The sequence below is a fragment of the Girardinichthys multiradiatus genome, chromosome 6, assembly GCF_021462225.1.
Source record: "Girardinichthys multiradiatus isolate DD_20200921_A chromosome 6, DD_fGirMul_XY1, whole genome shotgun sequence".
In the NCBI taxonomy this organism is placed as follows: domain Eukaryota; kingdom Metazoa; phylum Chordata; class Actinopteri; order Cyprinodontiformes; family Goodeidae; genus Girardinichthys; species Girardinichthys multiradiatus.
This window is the reverse complement of record NC_061799.1, coordinates 20,506,752-20,521,890: the sequence shown is the minus strand read 5'-3', so window position 1 is coordinate 20,521,890 and position 15,139 is coordinate 20,506,752. Positions and strand designations below refer to the sequence as shown.

Sequence of the window (15,139 nt, the reverse complement as noted above, 5' to 3'; positions counted from 1 at the left end):
TCATTTCTTAAAGTAATAATGGCCACTTGTTTTTCTTTACTTAGCTGCTTTTTTCTTGCCATAATACAAATTCTAACAGTCTATTCAGTAGGACTATCAGCTGTGTACTGTATCCACACAACTGATGGTCCCAACCCCATTTATAAGGCTTGAAATCCCACTTATTAAACCTGACAGGGCACACCTGTGAAGTGAAAACCATTTCAGGTGATTACCTCTTGAAGCTCATCAACAGAATACCAAGAGTGTGCGTAGCAGTAATCAAAGCAAAAGGTGGCTACTTTGAAGAACCTAGAATATGAGATATATTTTCAGTTGTTTCACACTTTTTTGTTCAGTATATAATTTCACATGTGTTAATTCATAGTTCTGATGCCTTCAGTGTGAGGCTACAATATTCATAGTCATAAAAATAAAGAAAACTCTTTGAATGAGAAGGTGTGTCCAAACTTTTGGTCTGTACCTTATATAATTATAATTATATATAATTACAGAATGAGGGGAATTTAAGCACTTCACATCCTTTTAAAAGCACTCGAGCCAAAATGTGTGTGTCCAAACTTTTGGTCTGTACTGTATACACGTACAAACATATATACCTACACATATACATTCATATACATGTAGACATATATATACACACTTCCACCCATATATATATATATATATATGCACTCTATTGCCAAAAGTATTTGATTCTGATACAAAACCTAAGTCCTATATAATAATATATAATTAATAATAATAAACATGCAACTTTTTTGATGTTTTAAGTTATATATGAACTGTGCGTGCTAATTAATTGGCTGTTAAACTGAGTGGATCATGAGTACGTCCTGAATTTCTGCACATCCTGCTTTTTGTACTCATCGTGTTCATCTGGACACTGACCTGGAATAAATTATATTCATACATTTAGCATTTTAATGAAGCTAAATATCAGACATCTTCTCCCCCTGCGCTGCAGATTTGAGCACAGTTGAATGTGCTTTTTCAAAGCGAGAGTTAGCTAATTCCTCTGGGGCGAGTGCCCTTCCTGTCACACTGATCAAAGACTTTCTCTTGATATGAGCATAAACTGCTCCATGCCCCATCACCATCAATGTCTGCGCATGAGTGTGAGTTTATGTGTTTGTACAGCCAAATGTGTGTGTGTGTGTGTGTGTGTGTGTGTGTGAGGTGAGGTTGAAACACTGAGAGTTTGTGTGTATGTGTGTTTCCATCCCCCATCACCAGAGGCTGTATTATGTGTTGTTGTTGGCATGGCCTACATGCTTATCCAAGCATGCAGCAGTGTGGTACAGTACACACGTCTTCCCATCCCTACTGCACTCCCCTGTCTTGTCCGCAGGCCCGCTTCATTTACGTTGTCTCCTGAATTAATCCCAGTTAACTGTCACATTAACTCAAATCTGTTGGCCTGCTTTGTCAACAGCATAAACTAGCCTCAGCAAGTGATATCGTAGATTATCTTCGCTTTGCATCACACTGCTAAATGTATTTAGAATAGCCAAACCTGCATCTATAAATGACCTCTGTCTTATCGGGGCAACACACACACGGTTAGTTTTTGAAGATCTATGAGTTGCCTTGCTTCAAACTGGCCTTCAGCTGTGTACTGAAACACAGACCAAAATGTTGGTGATGGAGTTCAATGTATTTGTTTCTGTCCATGCCTTCATGTGTCCATGTATATTAGACATTTAATTCTGTGGAAAGGTTTTAAGGCTCTCATAATTTCTTTGTATTATGTGTTGGGTCCAGCATTGGATTACAGCATTTAAAGGCCAATTTGATCTTCTCTGGAATTCCCAAAATAAGTCACAGCAACTTACTCCTAACTCAGCTCAGGAACAGAAAGACAGCGGACTTCCTGTGATGTCACTGTTTGAATAAAAATCCCGCGTTCCTACAAACAGAGCTCTTCCACACAGGTCCACACAGGAGAGACAGCGTGCCAATGTCTCTTGCTGGCAAGCAGACATAACTCTTCAAACTGAATCCAAGAGTGTCATACGATCACGTGATCATATGCAACAAAGTTAAGTAATGATTTACTGTTTGAGTATCTGGCATTCGTTCATATAAAGGGTGTAATAAGACAAGCTTGACTTGGTTTTCCTTCTGGGGCCTCCAGAAGCAGCCCTAATTGAAGCGGATTTCCTCCACGGCCTGGAAAAGAAGGCAGGGTCGCATTGTACGCCTTTCTGCATGCACGTCCAGGTAGCGATACCCCACCGTGTCGCGACCACTCAAGGAGCCAAACATATGTTATATGGTTTGGCCGGGCCAGCAGAACGAGCCGCCCTGCCCCACAGCTACGGAGGTTAGCTGCAAGTTAACCCTTTGTTTACCCACACATGAATGTTTTGTCTCAACGCCCAGGACAACTTCTCCTCAGCATGGTTCACGTAAGAGGTGATGTTTGGGCAGAGAAGATCAGTTTAGAGGTAAATAAACTAAATAATGTTCGTTTAATGACGGTTGTTTTTGTTTGTGTTAAGAAACTCAGTAAGTGCTAGCAGACTAGTACTCAGCTAAGGATGTGTTCTGTGTTGTGTTTTTTTAAGTAAAAGGGTAGTTTTTAAACACAGAAGAACGGCCATAACGCGCCGTCCACGCTTATGCATTTCAACCCTTTTATTAGTGGTATTTTAAAGGTTTGATTCTGGTAACAACAGCTTCTTTTGTCAGCTTCAACCGCTAACGGCTAAGAACATGTGCTTATGAGTCAGCTGAAGATCATTACCCAGAAAGGTTGTTAGTTTCCAATCTAGGATAATATTTCCCTAAATATTATTTTACTAAACTTGATAACTAAACAGCTGCAGATCATTTACCTGGAAAGGCTGTTGGTCCTCATTCAAAATATTTCCCTAAATATTATTTTAACATTTCCTCAATAATGTTTCCTCAGATATTGTTGTACTAGACGTGATAACTAATTAAACACCATTAAGACCCATTTTATGGAAGCAAATTGCTACCATATTTCAAATGAAAAAGCATTCCAGAAATGCTTTTTCATTTTAAGAATGTGGTTGCATTATTTGACCCATAAATAAAATTAGTAATCAATCATCCTATTTGCATTTGCATTTTCTTCTTCATGACTGCACATTTTATGCCATAATCAAAAAGAAAACAAAGCAGACATTACTTTTTCATTTTCGTGGTCTGCCCGCAAAGTACTGCCCAGAACTCGAAAACGAAAAAGCATTCCGAGCGGCGGGTGCAGCAGAGTGACGTCAGCAGCCGCTCTTCCTCAGGTCCCTGCTGACCGAGCTACCCATCTTGTTCGGTAGGGGGCGCTGTGCTCGTCTGCATTGCATTACATTGCAAACGTGCCGAGAAATTGGTTGAATTGCAGCAGGGCCGAACTCAATTAGTGGCAGTGGCAGGCAGAACTGGTAGTTCCGGTGGCAGGCTGTGGCATCCTTATGGCCTGGGACATCCAGCGTGTTTTTAAGCATTTATTTATAATTTTCTGTGAGTGACAATTCAGAATAGCCGCTCGTGCTCTATAATAAACCGGCTGTTTGTGCAATAAATCTTCGTCATCCTTTCAACACGTCACACATACACATAGTGCTATTTATTTTCCATGTCAAGTAAATACAATCATCTTATGTTATGGATCTAAAGCTGTTTATTAAATAATAATCAATAATGAAATCATTATGTAAAGGTAACAGGCTATAACAACAATGACATCCCGTTTGCTAATAATCAGCAATGGCATCACTTCCGGTGGCAGCTCCACAGAAACTATTAACAATAATGACAACCCATTTGCCGATAATCAGCATCAGCTTCCACAAAAACAGCGGCAAGCTTTTACGGCCGGTCTGGCACCTTCTGGCATCCTCGCAGAATCCCCTGCCACCCTGCGGCAGGCTGTGGCGGAACTGCCACAGCCTGCCACCGGAACTGCCAGTTCTGCCTGCCACTGCCACTAATTGACCTCAAACATAAATAACATTGCATCACTCTTGCGGTCACGGATTTCAACCATCTTTGATCAGCTTGTTTATATTGTACATAGCCCATTAGCCTTCCTTATTCTTTCATTCTGCTTGGTAGTTTAGTTGGGTTGTTTTAGCATGGTGAAGAGTTTGTTGATTGAAATATGTTTGACTCTAAGTCAGAAGTATCCCGTGCTCCATCCAGACCAGAATACAGGACATAGACATTAGACATGACTCGGATACACGACCAGGTACGACCGGGAACAAAGATAAATACTACCAGGACAGAGTGGCAAACAAAGGTAATGAAGGAACTTAAATACAAACAGGAAATGCAGGGAGAACCAATGCACAGAGGGATAGAGTAAATATGGGGAACCAGGAACAGGTGTGGGTCAGACTGCAGGGAGTGAAACCAATTAACATTATAACACAGACACAGGGTAAATTAAGAACCAAACTAGGATAAATAAAAACACACACAACATAGGCACAGACTAGGCATGACACAAGACACAATATTGTATGTCTAAAATTTTAGTAAAATGAAAAACATGGGGGACAAATTGGCCTAAAAATGTGATCAACAGCAGATTTACCACATCTGAAAATCTCATATGTGAGAGGCAGGAAAAAAATACAGCAAACTCAAGATTTGTGGGAACTATTGGCTCCTTCTAATCAGGACTGAAAACATTATTTACTGCAGCTTTCCATAAAGGCCAAAGCTTTTATTTTCTCAGTCATGTTTTGTCAATTTGTGGCTGTTTATTTTTTTTTTATTAGTATTTTACTGTTGTGTTTATGAGCTGTATTGTGGTGCAGGTTTTCCTGGATTTAAATCCATGCCACAGCCCATGCTTCCTGTGCCTGTGTGGCTTCTCTCTGGTCACTATGGCTTCCTCTCTAAATCCACAAACATGCACGTTAGGTTTATTGTGATGTGTGTCGTGTATTTGATTAAGTGTTCTTTATTTGTTTTTTGTTTTTTTCATTTTTCTGTAAATGCATTTTGAATTGCCTTCGGTATGAATGGTGGATGTAAAATAAACATGACTTACCAAAGACCCAACACAAAATCAGGGATGTGCATCATCATTATTTTCTTCAAGACAAACTCGCATTTTTTTGTGTCTCTTTAACTGTGATATGGCACTTTGCAAAAGTATTCATACCCCTTGAACCTTTTCACATTATGTCGCATTACAGCCACAAATGTAATGTATTGTACTGGGATTTTATGTGACAGACCAACACAAAATAGGGCATAAGTGTTAGGTGGAAACATTTGCATTTGTATTCTGCCCACTTTTGCTATAACACTCATACAGTTACTCATCAAGTGCAAATTATTGTCTTCAGCAGTCAACTAATTGGTAAATCTAGTAAGTTCACCTCTTTGTAATGTAATCTTAGTATGCATCCTGTTGTTCAGTGAAGGCCTCAAAGTTTTGTTAGAGAACATTAGTGAACAAACGCGTCATAAAGACCGAGAATCACAACAGACAGGTCAGTGACAATGTGGCTGGCAAGTTTAAAGCAAAGTTAGCGATAAAACAAATTCCTAAGCTTTGAACATCTTTCATAGCACTCTTCAAACAAAAATATAAAGACCATGGCACAAATGCAAATCTATCAAGACATGCCTGTTGACATAGAAAACAGCACATTGATCAAAGTAGCATCAAGAAGATCAAGAAACTCTGGAGGAGCTGCAGAGATTCATAGCCCAGACAAGAGAATCTGTTGACGAGGCAACAATCAGTCATGCACAGCACAAATTTGCCCTTTATTGAAGTGTGGCAAGAAAAACGACATTGTTGAAAGACATATATAAGAAGTACAAATGAAAGTTTGCAACAAGCTATGTAGGGAGACACAGTAAAAATGTGGAAGAAGCTGCTCTGGTCACATAAGACTGAAAATGAACTTTTTGGTCTACATTTAAAATATTGTGTGTGGTGGAAAATTAGCTTGCACATCAGCCTGGACACGCCAACCTCACAGTGAAACTCAGAGCTGGCAACATCAAGCTGTGGGGATGCTTTTCTTCAGTGGTGAGAGGGAAGCTGGTCAGACTTGATAGGAAGATATATGGAGCTAAATACAGAGCAATTCTGGAAGAAAACCTGTAAGAGGCTGTAAAAGACGATCTGCCAGCAGGTTAACAATTTTAAACATACATACAGCTACGACGGAACAGATTAGATCGAGACGTATTCATGTGCTTGAATGGCTCAGCCAAAGTCCAGGCCTAAATCCAACAAGAATTTGTGGTTTGACCAGAAAATTGATGTCCATTGAAGCTTTGCATCCAGTCTGACTGAGCTTGAGCTATTTTGCTAGGATGAATAAGGAAAAGTTTCAGTCTCAGTCTACAAAGTATTGACTCAGGGTGGCTAAATTTAAATGCTGTATATGCAACAGATTTTCAGAAGCAAAAAACATGTATTATTTACTTTTCAGTTACGTACTACTTTGTGCTGGTCTGCCACACAAAATTCAAACAGAATACATCAAAACTAGTGGTAGTGATGTAAAAAATGTGAAAACGTACAGCTGACGTGAATAATTTTGCAAGGCACTAAGAAAAAAAGAAAAATAAGAGGAAGTGAGAGATGGCTTTTTTTTTAACATTTGAAACAAAAAATGTTTGCTGGGGGAAAAGCAGTTGATTGCACTGGTTTACTTGAACGAATCCATTGAACTTCAAATTTACTTGATCTTCAAATTTACTCCGGTGTCACATCTATCTGCTTCTTCATCCCTTCGTCTGTATCTTTCCCTGAGCATTTCTTTCTGTCTCTTCCTGCTCATTTACGATGGATGTGATGCAGAATGCATCTAAGAGATGCACCAAGTGGGTGCCACAAGAGAGTGCATCCCCCACTCATAAGTCTTTCATCCTAATCCCCAGTCCCTGTCCAAGAAAGGGCTTCCTTTTTACTTGTCTGCCCCAAAGCCTGTTTTTTGTGATCCCACCGTACACTCCCCCAGAGCTTTCTCACACGACCAGAATCCATGCATGCTAACACACAGAAACACGTGTGTATCTACGCCTATAGTCAGAAGCCGCGTGACTGAAGAGTTGTCCACGTTTGTACATTTTATCCCCCCCCCCCCCAAAGAAAACCAAGCTCGGGTCAAAACATATTTGCTCCAAACTGTGTAATGGATGATGTTTAATGCCAGGATCTGCAGAACTGACACAGCCTCTTACGATATGTTTTTGCCCGAAGGAGGATGCAGATTTACTGCCAGGCTGACTAACACAGCTGCTGGGGGAGCCTGTCTCTTGTTAAAGGAATTGTCCTCAATAGAAATGGACGTTTGGCAGCACGTTATGTAACTGGCTGGGGATCATCTCCAGGCGGAGTGGGTGTTGGGATTTGGTGTGTCACTGTGTGTGTATGTCTAAGAGAGTGAGTGTGTGAAAGTTTTTTCATTGGGGTTGGCGACTCACAGCGGTTCAAATCAAATCAGATAGAATCAAATACACTTTTGGCTTTTACTACAAAATGTTTTACCATCCTGCTGTTGTGTAAAATAAGAAACTAATGCATACCAGTTTATTGCAGACATATAATGTCTTTCACATGTGATTCTGTTATCATAAGGTATGCAGTTGCACAGAGTATTTGTATGATCCACGCTGCATGAGAAATGAAGTTTCCATAGTTGGTGGTGATTTGTGATGCCATGTCATCTGCTGGTGTTGGTCCACCGTGTTCATCAAGTCCAAAGGCAGCAGAACCATCTAGCAGGAAATTTTAGAGCATTTCCGGCTTCCCTCTGCTGATAGGCTTTTTGGAGATGCTGATTTAATTTTCCAGCTGGACTTGGTACCAGCATCCACTGCTAAAAGTTCTAACTGGTCCTAAACTCCAGAGAGAATCTGTGAAGTATTGTCAAGAGACACCAGAGCCAACAATGCAGATGAGGTGAAGGCCACAATTAAGGCAACCTGGACTTCCTTAACAGCTTAGCAGAACCACAGGCCGATGTCCTCCATGCCATACTATATTTAGACAGTAATTCTTGCAAAAGGAGCCCAGACCAAGTAATGAGGGCATATGCGTTTTTTTATTGTTCTTCTATAATATTCCAGTTTTCTTAGATACTGAATTGTAGGGTTTTATTAGCTGTAACCCACAATCATTCAAATTAACAGAAACAAACACTTGAAATATATACATTTTGTGAGTAATGAATGTACATAGGTTAATCAAATTTAATCACTAAAATAAATACACTTTTTGATGATAATCCAATTCATTTTGTTGCATTTGTGTAAGAAATGTGAACACTTTTTGTCTGGGGGGATTTATGACTTGTCTATTGAAAACAACTAACACATCAAAGTAAGTTCAGACAACGTTTAACAGTATCACATTAAAGTGACAGAATGTGGGTTGTTTTGGTTGGGTACATTGCATTACAAAAATAAAATTTCAACCTCATCAACTTAATAAATGTCTTAAAACATTTAGAGGTATTTACAGTGACTCAGAAACTGCTTCTGTTTCAGTAAAGTATAAACTGAGTAAAGTTCAATGACAAAACTGAAGATCTGTGCAGTCCTTCAGTGAGTTGCAGCTGAGCGGGGAAATTTTATTCTGCAAAGAAATCTACACACACTTCCTATAGAGGGACTCTAATCCTATACGTTGTTAACATATCACACTGCTCTAAGCACCTCGGAGCACAGACTGGTTCAGGGATTCAGTGTTGGCTTGCTCTCCGCCTGGTGTGACCCCACCCCTGCTAAATACAGGGTTGGAGGTTTCTTCCGTGGATAAAAATACACCAGCCTCTTTGCATAGAGACAAAATGGGGGGACAAATTCATCTTTCTTGCACACCCATTGTTCCCAGGCGTCTGAAGATTTACACTCTGCCACATTAAAAAGAGTATTTTCACAGATTTGAAATGTGTGAAGTCTTTGTGAGAAAAAGCTGACAGAATCAGAAAGTTCATGCTTAAATAATAAGTGTTCTGAATGGTACAAATCTGTGTTCTGGAAAAGTCAATGACAAATCTTTTTTTCTTTTCATCATTTTTGTCCCTCTTGACCTACCATACCTCACTCAGTGTGACATCACCATTTTGTTGTCTGAGTCAGCTTCAAGCTGACAGAGTCCTAAAACAGGAAGATTCTCACTGACGGGCTGGATTGCAGAAGCTTACAGAGATCTAAAAAGAACCTCCTGTTATATTGAGGGATCCATCTGAGCAGTAAGAGCTTCCTGTTAAGGGAGACAAAATGTTGAACTGAGCAGGAAATTACTCTCTTACTGACTTCCTTGTTTCAGCTAAAACCAGATCTGTTATCATGGCTAATGTGAAACCATGCCGGTGAGAAAGCAACACATGTTGATTTATTTGTATTAATTGGGCACTTTTTTCACTCTCTTGGGCTGCAAACAAGAACACATTTTCCCTTGAACATCTGTTTTATATTGGTCTCATTTGTGTTTTTATGTCTCTATATAGAAACGAGTATACCCAGGAAACTGTACGCCTCTCCTTAGCAGGACAACGTTTTGATGATCCGAAGAAAACGCAGTCGGAGAATCAAATGTGATCCTGTTGACTTCTTTTCTCTGCCCAAAACCACTTGGCACCTACGCCTTAGAATGAATAATACAGGACAGGAAAATCAAGGGACAGGACTGAGAGAGGTATTTGACATTCTGGTCAAGCTACCTTCAGAGCGATTGCTCAGCCTGACTATCCAGCTCGGTGAGTCTCCTGAAGACACGATCATACACGCTTTGTGTCTGACCATCGCCCAAAAAGAGGCTGAGGCCCTGAGGAAGCTCCAGATTCTGGAGGACAACCCCCTCGCTAACCATCTGGCTGAAAAGTGGCGCTCGGGTGGAGGTAAATTAGTTGATTTTGGAGCTCATTGTAGTCAATTTAAAGCCAAGACAGGAGAATCTCTTATATCGCTGGCTCGAATTTTTAAAGTTTTGTCTGAAAAAAGGTTGTGCGATCCAATTCTAAGGAACCTGGCTTATAAGAGAGCCATTTCCAGTGAATCCTTGAAGACAAACTACTGTGGTTATCTGGAATATAATCACTTTAGAGAAGAAGCTGAAGCTGTATGTGGGCCTCAATTTGCAGACTTGATGTGCTCCTCCTCTGATCTCAAATCAGAATCTTCCCTCGATTCAAACAGAACCCTGAATGAGCAAAATGCTGTGTCTCGGGGTGAGTCTACAAACATTCACTGCCTTCCCAGCCCTTTGCAGGAGAGTCCCTCTGAGGCTTCATACCCGTCTCATCTTGAGATAAGTCCTCCTGTAACAGTGTCTTTTCAAGGGGACAAAGCAGCTGCAGAAACATCAGGAAACCCAAACGTCCCAGCACAAATTCAGTCAAGAGAGCTTCAGCACACCTCAGCTGGAACGTCACTGTTTGGAGCAGAAAAAGACATTAGGACAGATGAAGCATCAACAAAGCATAAATTGCAAATTAACGAGAGTGGAGTCCAATCGTACAGACCCAACACTGAGACCAAATCAATCCTACCGTCTGCTACACACATTAATCTGCCAAACACCTCTGGTCCAAAGAGCACACATCAAAGCAGAGAAGCTGGGGAAGAAGAGGAGGAAGAGGAAATATTTTATGCATTTGTCATCTTGCATGCTCCAGAAGATGAAGATATGGCAGAAAGCATGAAGGAAAAACTTGAGGCGGTCATCGGTACCACAGGGGCAACTTTCTCAGAGGAGTTTGCTACCCTAGGAAAGAGCACTCTGAATTGCGTGGAGGACGCCATTAACAACTCTGCCTTCACCTTCCTGCTGCTTACACGCAACTTCAACTCACAAATGATACAATTGGAGACCAACATTGCTCTCATCAACTCTATAAACAAGAAACACAAATTTAACACCGTTATCCCCCTGTTGCCTCTGGACAACTGCATGCCCAAACAGAGAATGCCCCTCACTCTGCAGACGTTGGTGCCGCTGGACGAGAAGAAAAACTTTACGCGAAAACTCAAAAAGTGTTTTGATAAAGCAAAGATTGAAAAACAGAGAAGGATCTGGACTGAGGAGCAGAGAGTGAGGAGGCAGGAAAAAGAGGGGCTAAATCGTTGCATGGAGCAACAGCTTGTTCTTGAAGCCAGTGTACGACGAGAGCAGGACCCTGGTGATCCAAGGCCTTGGCCTGTACTGCCAGGGTCAAACATTCACATTAATAATGCAAACTACGTTATGATCGGGAATGAATCTAAAATGACTGTGGGTGTAGGGGCAAGTGCTGACAAAGATGATCTGAGTTAAAGAAAGAAAGAGGTTTTAACACTAAAAATGTTAAAATTGGAACAGATGTGTGGTTTTCACTGCAAATTACTACTGCATTCAAACTTGCATACAAATGAAGTCAATAAAAGGGTTAAATCAGCAGTTCTATATTCTACATAAATGTTAGGACACATTTTGAATGAAGCAGATGTTAATCTTTAAATATAGGAAAAGACTGTCACCTACTGACTAAAATTGGATCTACAGTCTCAGATCCACTCAATTGTACGAACTCTGTTTGGACGCTAGGGGGCTCTACTGTCAAACTTTTCTCATTGCCTTTCACAGGATGAATTACCCTAATAATGTCCTTCTATTTTTGGTAGAGAACATATTGTTTGCAAATTAAATGTTTACAAAAAGAGCCCGGGGAAGTTTTGCTTTGTCAAGTTTGCTTTGAAGGGGCAACAGTTTGACACATCTGTAACTAGATAATACCTGTTTTGATCTGTGATCCAGTCGTGTTTTAGTGGAAAGTGGTTCCAGATTTTAGGTAAATTCTAACAACTACTGTGCAATCAATGACCCACACATGTCTGCAGACATTAGCAGGAATATTGCAATGCAGTAATCGCAATCTCTTATGTTGCTAAGAACCATGTCTCTTTTTACATACTTTTATTTGCCCCGGAAGTTCTATTAGATTATAAATCTGTTTTACATAGGAGATCCTAGAATCCCCACAAAATATTTTTATCTGCATCCGGACATATAGTCAAAATCATCAATTAAAAGACAGGATTAATAACATTTTGCATTAATAACTCTGAACCCGGCCTTCAGACTCAGAAAGCTGGGGTCAGTCGGTCAGTGATGAATGCGTGCCTGGAGGGGATAAGTCAGGGAAGAAGGAACATCTCCATCTGACAGATCAACATAGGTCCAGATCTGCTTTAACCCCCAGAAAGAAAGAAAAAGTGATACGTTGGTATTTTATATATTTTTAAAGAAATTATTGCTGCTGAAATCAGAATTTGTTTGATATAACAAGATTTAATTGGTGTCATTTGTCACCAACTTGCAAATAAAAAGAAAAGTATTCAGACTTCTTCTGACACAGACAAAAAGATTAAACGCTCAACATATGTTTGATATAGGACAGGAGTAATACTACACCATGTTATGGAGGGAACAAAACACATTAGATAGGCACACCTGCATAACAAAAATCCCTAATAAGCGTGTGGAGAATCAAAACTCTTATCTCCATTTCAGCTGTTTTAAATTCCTCTATGAGCCTTGTAATTATTCTGAATTGCAGGAAGACTGATCCTGTCACCCGTCTGGATGTGGCCATTCATTCCAGTATCTGAGAATGTTCCACAGTTTGAATAAGAGTGAAGCTGCAGCTCTCTTCTAAAGAGATCTGAGAAACTGTGTTGTGTACTAATACGTGTAAGGGCTATTGCGAGAGAAAATCAATATATTCAAGCATCGAAGCATGGTGGTGGTAACCTCATGGTATGAAGGTAACTCCTATTACCTGTATATTTTAGGATCCAGTTAAAGTTATTTTATTGTTTGCTTTTAAATCTCTTAATGGGTTGTCCCCCCCTTACTTCTCTGAGCTCCTACAGCTACATATACCTGCCCACTCCGTTAGGTCTGCTGACCAGCAGTTCCCTAAAGTGCCAAAAACTAAGCATAAACCTAGAGGTCGCCACGCTTTTTCTGTAGTTGGTCCAAAAATGTGGACTAAGCTGCTGTCACATGTTAGATAGGCCTCATCGCTCTGCGAGTTTTAAAGCTTTAAAACACACCTATTTGCAAAAGCGTTTTGTATTTCCTTTAGAGGTTGGCTTTAATTTTCTTTTTTTCCTTTTTAATTGATCTTAATTCCTAGGGTGTACATTCTAACTTGCCTGTTTTTAACCTGTCTTTTTCCTGTATGTTTTATTTGCAATATTTGCAGCACTTTGTGAACCTTGGTTTGTCTTAAAGTGTTTTACAAATAAAGATGTTATGGTACTAAATTCTGAGAGTAAGAAAAAAAAAATGTGTTAGACTTTTTAAAAGACTTCAGTAAAATTGTACAACTTTGTGTTCACTTTGTTGTTTCAGTTGATGGGTGTAAATTTCTAAAAAGAATATTTTAAAATAGCATTTATAAAACTGGAAATTATAAATTGATAAACAAACTGAAATATTTCTGCTGCTGTGCTGTCCAACATTTCCCCTAATAGGACTGTTATGTCCTCTAAAGCTCATTATCAATAATTTAATTTACAGTGCCATGCAGAACTATTCCAGTTCCTGTTGGAAGACAAAGCTGAACCGCAGAGGTTGTGATATTGAACTTTTTAATGAAAGATCAAATGTATTTCATTTTTCTGTGAAGGCCTCTCAGATTTGTTGGAAAAGACTAAGTAAAGGGAGAAAGTTGTGGAGAAGTGTAAAGTGGGGTTAGACAGTGATAAGACAGTATCCCAGTATGAAACATGGTGGTGGCACAATCATACTTTGGGGGATACCTGAAGAAAGCTAACTGGAAGATGATCGGAGTTAAACAGAGCTAAACACTCTTGGAAGAAAACCTTGTTGAAGGCTGCAAAATATGAGGCTGGGGCCGAGGTTCACCTTCCATTAGAACAACAACCCTAAACAACCAGTATGGTTATGTTCAAGTCGTATTTATGTATCACTATGTCCCAGACAAAGTCCACATCTAAATTCAATTGGGAATCTGTGGTAGAACTTGAAAACTGACGTCTACAAACACTCTGCTTTCCGTCTGACTGACCTTGTCCATTGTTATTGCAATTTTAAAAGGAAGAATGGGCAAAAGGTCCTGTTTCATTTGTCTCTTACTACACAATTATGTTCTGCTTTGTGTTGACCTATCCTATCATAAAAACCTTAAGAAAATGCGTTGTTGTTAGTAGTTGCAATAGCAGTAACAATTACTGCCATTGCTGTGAACGCTAGACAAGATACATCTCTTTTGGAGTCCAAGTTTTTCCTCTCAATTTTACCCCATTTTAGAGCAACAAATTGACCAATTAGAACGGCCTGCAGCTCTGCAGGATCTTTAATGAGTCAGAAGAATGTTTCAGACATGAGGTGACAACAGAATATGGGCCTCTATGCTGCCTCTTGGATTAACGCTCTCCTTGTCCAGCCTTTTCAGTTTAGGGTAAGTCTTGGTAGGTTTGTAGTTGTGCCATTTTCCTGTCATCTGCAGATGATGGATTAAACAGTTCTGCACAAGACGTTTAAAGCTTTGGATATTGTTTTAGAACCTAATGCTGTTTTAAACGTCCACCACTTTCTCCCTGACCTGTCTCCTCTGTTCCTTCATGATGCTGTTTGTTCACCTTCACAGAACAGCTGATTTATAAAGAGATGAAATGTAATTTAGCTTCCCTTTATTTCACAATAATGTGCTACTTTGTTTTGGTCTGTTTAAAAAACAAACAAACACATAGATGTCTGGAGCTCTAACGACAAAATATGAACACATGTGCAATGCTTTAGCCTGTAATACTATCACAAGATTGTTGTTTTTAAATGAGCATATGTGAGCACATGAGTTTAATCTAGTTATACCTTAGATAGAATATGTTTATTCTGAAAATTAACTCCTAAATCCTTTAAGTGCCACTTAACTGAAAAAGAAACAAGACTTCTGTTAAGTTTTGAGAAATGCATTTTTAGTGTGGGAGAATCTGAAACCTGTAGGATAATAAACTTTGAATTGCTTTCTTAACCGATGCTTAATTTTTAGTTCAGTTCAGTTTATTTATAGAGCAGCAATGCATCACATGTCATCTTAAAGGACTTTTCGAACAGCTTCAATCATATGCAGTTCAGTTTAATTCGTGTACAACCCAATCATACAGCCACGTTCAAATC

General features: G+C 39.6%; 1 protein-coding gene across 1 annotated transcript; it reads left to right on the top strand.

Moving 5' to 3' along the window:
- The first annotated feature begins 9,020 nt into the window (after positions 1-9,020).
- Positions 9,021-13,260, top strand: ticam1 (toll-like receptor adaptor molecule 1). The gene is made up of 2 exons (XM_047367447.1): positions 9,021-9,323; positions 9,462-13,260. Exon 2 carries the CDS (start codon positions 9,515-9,517, stop codon positions 11,264-11,266), a length of 1,752 nt encoding a protein of 583 aa, XP_047223403.1. The 5' UTR covers positions 9,021-9,323; positions 9,462-9,514; the 3' UTR covers positions 11,267-13,260.
- Positions 13,261-15,139: the final 1,879 nt, after the last annotated feature.